Raw genomic sequence first — 8,409 nt, forward strand, 5'->3', positions numbered from 1 at the left:
CAGGCAGGCAGGGAGGAAGGAAAGAAGGAAGGAAGGAAGGAAGGAAGGAAGGAAGGAAGGAAGGAAGGAAGGAAAGGTGGGAAGAAGGACAGAGGTGAAGAAGGGGAGAAGAGATGAGGAGAAAAGGCGAGGAAAAGGAGGGAAGGAGGGAGGAAGCAGGTGCTAGGAGCCAAGAAAGAAAAGATAGAGAGGTGGCCCCCAAGGAGGAAGTGGGAGGCATCCAGAAGGAGTGAGAAGAGCAAGCCCCTCCCCAGTGTGTGGAAGCAGGTGAGGGGGGGGGCTGGACAAGGCGGCAGCTGTGGAGAAGACTTGAGGGGCCTTGACTCCCCCACCCCAAGTCAACAGGTGGGAGGGTGGACAGACAGACACACAGGAGGCAAAGAGAGATGACAAAAGGAAAATATGGAGGAAGTCAGTGAGGAGGAAGGGGCTGGGCAGATCTATGTGTATCCCTTAGGGACACTCATACCTTCTCTCCCCCCTCAATTCTGAGGAAGAAAGGTGCTGCTGCCCATGTGGGCCTTGGCCAATGTATTGGGAGGCCCATTTGTGTCCATAAGCCCCTGGCCTCTCAGGGTAGAGTGGCCAAGAGTCCCCCTGGACCCCAGGATCTGTGGCCACACCCCTGGTGATGGGTATTGGCCAGTATGTGTGGTCCAGGTGTGTACACCCCTGTGGTTTGGAGTAGGGGTATGCTGTTCCTGGGGGGTGGCCCTCGTCCTTTCCTTAAAGAGCACAGTAGCCCCAAAGGACAGCCTAAACAAGAGGAGGGAGGGCCCCCCCACCGGGGACCCCTCATCAGTTCCTATAAAAAAAAGGAGCAGAACAGAAAGAAATCAAGCAAAAAGAAACCCGAAGAGTCTGTGATGGAAAAAGGCGTCGTTAAAGACTGGCGTCTGCGTGGGAATGGCGTGTCGCTGGAAGGAAAGGAAAGAGGTAGCATTGAACCGGCCCGACAGGGGTTCTGGGCTCATACTCGAAGGTTTACTGTTTGGTTTGTGCAATCTCCTGAGTTTGTTACAAAAAGCAAGCTGCCTGCATTGGGGGCGGGGAGGGGAGAGGGAAACCCGCATGCTTCTGTGCAGTTGGGGGAAACTGGACGGTGTTGGGTTCAGCAATGTAGTGGCCCTTCCTTGGTCTTTGCAAAAGAGCTGGGAGCCATGATAGATGTTTCTACCCTGGGTGGCCTCAAATGTGATCAAGCCCGTGGGGACTTTTCTCTGACAGGTGCTGAAGAGGATCGGGCTCTCCCAGCTTCTCAGGGGCAGGACACAGGACGCTCTCCCAGCTTTATCACTGAAGGACAAGATGGGAGCCGGAAGCTTGGCCCTCCGAGCAGCCAGGAGGCAGCTGTAAGCCCTGCTGGCTGGCTGCCTACCAGAGCCAGTTCTTGGGTCGTGTCTGACAGCTCCTGGGTCAGGAGCAGGGCCTCCAGGACTGGCACCAAGTGAGCAGGAAGGCTTTGGCACCACTGAGCCTGCTTGGGACAAGTAGCCAATGGCATTCTCTGCAAGCCACCTCAAGGAGAATGCTGCAAGCTGCCACTTGGGTCCCCTCCGAGATGGGCTGGGGCAGCTAAGGCTGCTGCACAGCGGGCAGTGCCTCCCGGGCCCGTCCCCTGAGAGGAGGGCAGCCCAAGCCACGCACTTCCCTCACCTCATTACAGAAGACCGAGCCTCACACCAGACAGCACCAGAAGAGCCCCGAGTTCATGAAGAACCATCGGCACATGGGGACAAGCTCAAGAAAAGAAAACCAATGGCAGCAAGAGCACTAAATGCAAACAAAAGGAAAACAAAAAGAATAAAAAGAAAAAAGAAAAGAAAAGGAAAGGGGGGAAAAAACAATCAAAGGAAGCAGAGGACAGAAGGCCCGGCAGTGCCATGGGTTTGGTACAGTTCGTAAGAGAATATGGCTTTGGAGAGACACATCGTCTGGCGGGAAGGACTGGACAGGGCGGTAAAGAAGGAACGGGAAAAGCCACGGTGAGCAGAAATGCAAGACTGGAAAAAAGAGAAGGCAGAGTTGGGGAGGCTTTATCTTCCCCTGAGATGCCATTTATGAGAGAAAAGGGAAGTCAAGACTCACTGCCAGCAGCGCTGGTGGGCTTGGCGGCAGAGAGAGTTACGTGAGTAGGGGTAGAAAGATTGGTTACGTCATGGAGCTGGCTGAGGACCGAAGACCGCCGGCGCACAGCACCCTGAAATGACCCGCTTCTCTTGAAGGTACTCACTACCTCCATCTGTGGGAGAGAAAACGAGATAAAGGTTGGCTTGCACTATGGTCCATGCCACTGCAGGGGGGAGGGCAGGGCGAGGCTGGGGACCACACTGGGGGGACACAGTGACAGCAAAGCCTCAACTAGGTCAGCCCCGCTCATGGAGAGCTGACGCTGCTTGTGACCAGGCTGTGACCTAGAGAGGATTTGCTGGGCAAATGATTAGTGCTGGTGGGATTGCCAGGGAAGGGTTACAGATGGGGGTGAGGGGGTGGGCAGGGCACACCGCAAACATTTCAGAAGTAGTCATTGGCATTCACAATATGCTCATCACAAGCCACTCAGTACAAGTCAGTCAGTACCTGTGTCTGGCAATACTTTGTTATCCTACTTCGGTAGCTCTCAACCTTTTTTGCCGCCCCAACACACCTGAGGGATATGACACGCTCTCATTAGAAAGAGGCCATTCTCCCATCAGATCAGAGGTGCGCCGGTGCACCTCCGGGGCACACGGGTTGGGCATCTCTGTCAGGAAGTCTTCTTCTTTCATCTTTTGTCTTTCCCTAAGCAGGGGCTTCTGCAGACCTCCAGGTTATAGGGACCCTCAACAAGAGACCCACAGGCATGGAGACTTGGAAGACTGGGGTGCAATGATGGTTTCTGCTATGTCCCTCCTTTTTTTTTTTTTTGGTGCCAGTCCTGGGGCTTGAACTCATGGCCTGAGTGCTGCCCTTGAGCTTCTTTGGCTCAAAGCTAGCACTCTACCACTTGAACATATCCATTTCTGACTTTTTTTTTTGGAGTAGTTCATTAGAGTTAAGAGTCTCGTGGACTTTGCTTCCTGGCCTAGCTTTGAACTGCAACCCTCAGATCTCAGTCTCCTGAGGAGCTAGGATTACAGGCGTGAGACACCGGCACCAAGCTTACGTCTCCACTCTAACATCTCTGGAATTGAAAAGGAAGAAGGTCTCTGAACAGCAAGGTTCATAGGAGAGCTTTGTGTATAAAGCCTGCTAAACACCCCCCCCCCCGCCCAACTTTAGATTTCCTGACTCCACTTTTAAGTGAGCTACACGCAGGTAGTGGGATCCCAAGGAACTGGAGTCTAGTGACCACATGTGACACTGTTCCCATCACGAGACCCCATACCGAGACTCTGCTAGTGTGCAGTGTGGCACATTCACAGCCTCCTCTTAAGGAATGACCTCAGTATGAAGAATCTTTGGCCTTACAGGGTGAAGCTGATTTCTAGAAAGCACCATGTAGTTCGCCAGATGACATGAACAGCAAAGCCAGTGTGAATGTCTGCAGCTCCAGCACCCTTACTACCTGTCCCACCCCAGTGGCTCCACGGTAGGCCCCGGCTTCAGCCGTGTGGTGGACAGAGCCCGGGGCTTCTTGAAGAAGGCAGCTTGACTGTTCACTCTCCCCCAACCAAAATACAGATGGACGTCGTTTTGACCTTGGATACACTGTGGAAAAGACTCATCATCCTTCTACTCGACCTGCTCAGCACCACTTTTGCCCAGCCCAGCCCATTCCCTTGCTCCCTTGCTTGTGACTGCAGCAGAGACGCACGTGGTAAGGTAGCTGGCGGCCGTGTGTCAGCATATGGAAGGAAGATGGCGAGGTGATGGTGTCACAGCCTCTTGAGGGGATTTCCTCTAGGTTTAAGTATGTCTGGGCTATAGCGACAGGTCTCTTTCAAGCAAGGACAGTTATTGGTGGGGGTGGGGGGAGATGAAAAGGAAAGGGAAACATGCCTTTCCTGCATCAGATTTGCATTGGCTTCTCCTGGTTCCATGCAGCCTTCCCATGGGACAACAGGACCAGTGAACATACCACCCTGTCACCCCCTCCCACCAGGAGCCCAAGCCCTGGGCCAGGAACAAGGCCCACTTGTTGGTGAAGCTTCTTACTGGTTTATAATGGAATGCACAAAAGACAGACCACATTATGAGCATTCAAACAGCTACATGTTCTGGGTTTGAAGGACTCTCTTTTATTCTAGAATGACACCCTGGCATCTGGTGCATTGATACATCAGTAGGGAACAGTGCTGAGAGAGGGTAATGGGTTACTTAGCAACAGAAAATATGCAGGCCTCAGAAATCTGGGGAGCAATTTTGTGGTTCACAAAAATCCAGAAATCTGGGGCCAGCTGCCTAGAAAAATGTATGGAACCCCAAGGGGCCTCTTGCAGGCTTTAGTTTTGCTTTTCAGGCAGGCGTTTTGAATCAAAGAAGCAGAAAGTCTATAAACCTGAGCTAAAATAATTGATTGGCTCAGCATTCTTTAAAGACATGGTAAATTTGATATGATAAAGTCAAACTGAAAAGCCCCCAGCATCGAGATCCTGCGGAAGAATCAGAGTAGCTTTATAGAAGGGAAAGGAATGGGCTGGGGGGAACTATCTTGAGAGCCTTGGGCCCTTGCCAGCCCTGGCCAGTCCTGACTGTCACTGGGTGACTTTGGGCCAGCTCCTTCCCACCATTTCCTTGCTTCTAAAGCATCTCCAAGGGTGCCAACCATCAGAATGGCATGGAAAATCACAACTCCAACTGATGGGACTCACTTCTGTTAGTCAGGCAGTGGTAACAGGCCAAGCAGTCCACAGACATATAAAGATATGACAGACACAGATGGCCGAGCTATTGCTGACACTTCAGATGCAGGGGCAGAGCTTCTGTCTGTATCCACCCCCACCCCAGGCTCTGCAGTCTGCTAGATGGAGTACTGGGGAATATGTGAGGGCTGTTTTTTTAAACATTTGATATGCTTTCAATTTAGCACAGAAATATTTATTGCGGGGAACAAGAAAACACTATATAGGCTGTACTCCTGACCTGGCCTGGGCATGGTGTGAGCAGTTAGCACTCGAACTTGGGAGAGGAGACTCTGGCCATGGCTCCCACAGCTGCCCTCTTTTTCTCCTGGGCCTCTGTGTCCTGGACAAGTCAGAGCTAAGATGTGCACCTAGGAGATCCTTCCCTGCCCAGCCCCCTGATTCTCAGCTAGAAAGTTCTCTCTAGGCCCAGAGACATTTAGCATTAGCTTCTTTGATGCTGCCTTACTCAGCCTTTCAGGATCCCACTCTCCAGAGGTAGGCTTGAAGACTGCAGTTCTAGAAAGTTCCCCAGATCATAGTGACAGGCTTGGACTCAGTGCTGTAAGCTGGGTGTGGAACTGGCCCATGGTAGCAGTAGGGAGTAGAGTGAGAAGGCTTCACGAGGCTTGGTGGCTGTTGAGCGGGCTTTTGTATGGTGAAGAGAGGGCACTGGGGGCAGCATGCAGCAGCAAGGAGGGAGGCACAGAGGCATGGATGAGCATCGTAAACATATGGAAAGGCAGTCAGGGTCACAGAGTGTGGAGAGGAATGGGGTGATACCAACAGGATGGAACTTCAAGGAGCACAATCAAGTGCCTGGACCTCATCCTCAGGGCGTTGGAGAGAGGCTTTGTAGGCCCCAGCATGGAGGTGGCACCAGAGGGGCTGAGCTAAGCAAGATGAGTGGAGTAGTGGGAGATGGCGAGACTCGGACCCAGACACGGGAGGAGGGACACCCCAGGCGGGAACCTATCAGATCCATGGGGTTGTAGGGGAGCAGCTGTGGAGATTAGGAAGGAATGGGGCACTAAGGACATCTTAGGGACAAGCGGTCACTATGTATGGTAGGCAGGATAAAGGTAGAACCAGAAGCTTCTCAGGTCTTGCCCCAGGAAGTTGTTCCAACAGACTCCCAAGGGAGATCTAGCCAGGTGGCCGTGCCTGCGCTGGTAAGTCCCCAGGGAGAAGTGATTGGCAATAGGTCCGGACCTAGGGACTGTCACCTAAGAGAAGGTGACTAGGCCCTTGGGAATGTGGTAACGTGAGAGGGCTGAGGCTGTCCAGAGGATGTTAGGGAAGGGTAGGTGGTCAAGGCCAGGGGGCCTGGTGTGCTAGAGGACAAAAGTAGACAGAGCTCCCAATGGATCTCTTCCCTCTCTACTAGGCCAGAGGGGTTTACAGCATGGCAAAGCATGGGCTGAGTGACAGATGGGCTTAGCAGGAGCAGAGAGACTCAGAAGGGACAGCAAACTGCCAGAGTGACTGGTAAGGAGGAATGATGGAGCAGGCGGAGACCTTGTAAGCCATGGCGAGAGCTGTTTCTGGGTAGTACAATCATGACAGGGTACCAGGGAAGGATCTGGAACCTTCTGGCAGGAAAGTTGGCCAGGAAAGAGCTAGAAGCAGACATAAGGGTAGCTGTAGCACACCAGCTCTTGTGAAGTCTTCAAAAATGCCTACCACTGGGTGGTACAGTGACCATTTGACTTTATAGCCTTTGGATCAAGAGAAAGGACCAATTTGGTGGCAGTCAATTCCTTAAAGGAATCCTCTGAGCAGTCATTACAGTATGTGCCAGCGTATGCGGTGCTTGCTCTCTGAAGTGGGCATCTCTTTCCAAGAACATAACTTGCCCATGGCCTGGTGGCAGTCCTCACCAAGTAAAGGGAGCTGTGCTGGTTTGAGCCCCTGAGAGCTGGCTGTTGGTCATTGGCATATACCTTTAGTTTCCTGGCCCTGAAGGCTGTGTCAGGCAGAGGCCATCTCTGCCCCCAGGGTGCAGTGAGTACAGCAAGATGGCAGATGGGATGCTAGAAACTGCGTGTGCTTGGCAGCAGGACCTACGGGCTTCCCTCAGCTTCTACTTGCCCAGTCCCTGCTTCTTGCCTGTTTCCTACCCTCTCCGGGCAGAAGCACCAGGAGAGCCAAGAGAAACAGTGTCTTACCTGCGTCTGAATCCGATTGAGGCCTCGGAACCAGAGGATCTGGCCCCTGCGGAGCTCCCGCTCAGCGTGGTCAATCTCCTCTTCCCCCTCGGCCAGCTCCTCATCCGTCATCTCATCTTTCCCGGGCCCATGCCCTGCTTCCTTCAGGCACTTCAGCTGGCTGGTGGGGATGGTGGCGATGACCTGGGGGAGTCGCAGTGCAGTGACAGCAAACAGGTGGCATAAGAACAAGCTTTGTGGGAGGCAGGAAGAGAGCAGAGGCCACACCTCTTGCCCCCACATGCGGGGGCCTGGCATTTCCTTGGGCCTGGAAGACTATGCTTTCCTAAACTTGCTTCTTCCCGCAGCAGATTCCTCCTCCCCCAGTGAGTCTCCTCCACCTAGAGGGCTGGGAAAACAGCTGGGATGTCCACCATTGAGCACTATGCAGTAAAGTCAGGTCGGGCCCCTGCCCTACTCCTGGAATGGATCTTTTTTTTGTTTTTGTTTTTTAGGCCATTTCTGAGACTTGAATTCTGTGTCTGGGCACTGTCCCTGAGCTTCTTTGGCTCAAGGCTAGCACTCTACCATTTGAGCTACAGTGCCACTTCCAGCTTTTTCTGTGTATGTCATACTGAGGAATTGAACTCAGGGCTTCAGGCATGCTAGGCAAGCACTGTACCACTAAGCCACCTTCCCAGACCCTGGAATGCACCAAACCTCCTGCTTGAGAGGCATGTGGTTCATTCCCAGCCTTGGACCACCTGCTAGTCTATGCAAATATCATGATTTATATTGGGGATCTTGGGTCACAAAGGGATTGGAGAATGAGGCCAGCCATCTGGGCACTGCATGGCAATGTGCCAGACAATGAAAAACTCTGGGCACCACAGACTGTGTTTTTCCTAGCTGACCAGATTCCACACATGCTGTCTTTCACTATTAGCTGAGAAAGGCAAGTGTGAGTATGTGACTCCCTGGGAGAATTGTGAAGGATAAAGGTCTAGAAAAAGACCTGGGATCAATGGCTGACAGGGAGGAGAGTGACAAGGAGGGTGACAGCTGGGAAGGGCAGGAGAAGAAAGAGCCAGGTAAGAGTGAAGAGAAGGCCTGGCTTTTTTTCCACGTCATCGTGTGAAAGAATATGGATTCTCTCATCTTGGATGTCTGAGCAGGAACCTGTCGACATGCTGAAGAGCAGACTTAGTTTTTTTTTTCTCATGGAAATTTTTTTCTGTTGGATTTTTTTCCCACCCAAACACATCTTATTTTTGTAATTAAAAAAGGTCATTAAAGGGGCTGGGAAGGTGGCTCAGTGGTAGAGTGCTTGCCTTGCATGCTCGAGGCCCTGGGTTCAATTCCTCAGCACCACATAAGCAAAAAGAAAAAAGCCGAAGTGGTGCTGTGGCTCAAGTGGTAGAGCGCTAGCCTTGAGCTGA

General features: G+C 52.4%; 1 protein-coding gene across 1 annotated transcript in view; it reads right to left on the reverse strand.

The window, feature by feature from the left end:
* Atp2b3 (ATPase, Ca++ transporting, plasma membrane 3) overlaps nt 1–8,409 on the reverse strand; it is a 53,802-nt gene that overhangs the window by 9,937 nt on the left and 35,456 nt on the right. Inside the window, exon 18 of the mRNA XM_013035315.1 lies at nt 6,992–7,174. Within this exon, the coding sequence (XP_012890769.1) occupies nt 6,992–7,174 (183 nt within the window). The remainder of the gene's footprint in view (nt 1–6,991; nt 7,175–8,409) is intronic.

This window comes from Dipodomys ordii, unplaced genomic scaffold (assembly GCF_000151885.1).
Source record: "Dipodomys ordii isolate 6190 unplaced genomic scaffold, Dord_2.0 Scaffold209, whole genome shotgun sequence".
NCBI lineage: Eukaryota > Metazoa > Chordata > Mammalia > Rodentia > Heteromyidae > Dipodomys > Dipodomys ordii.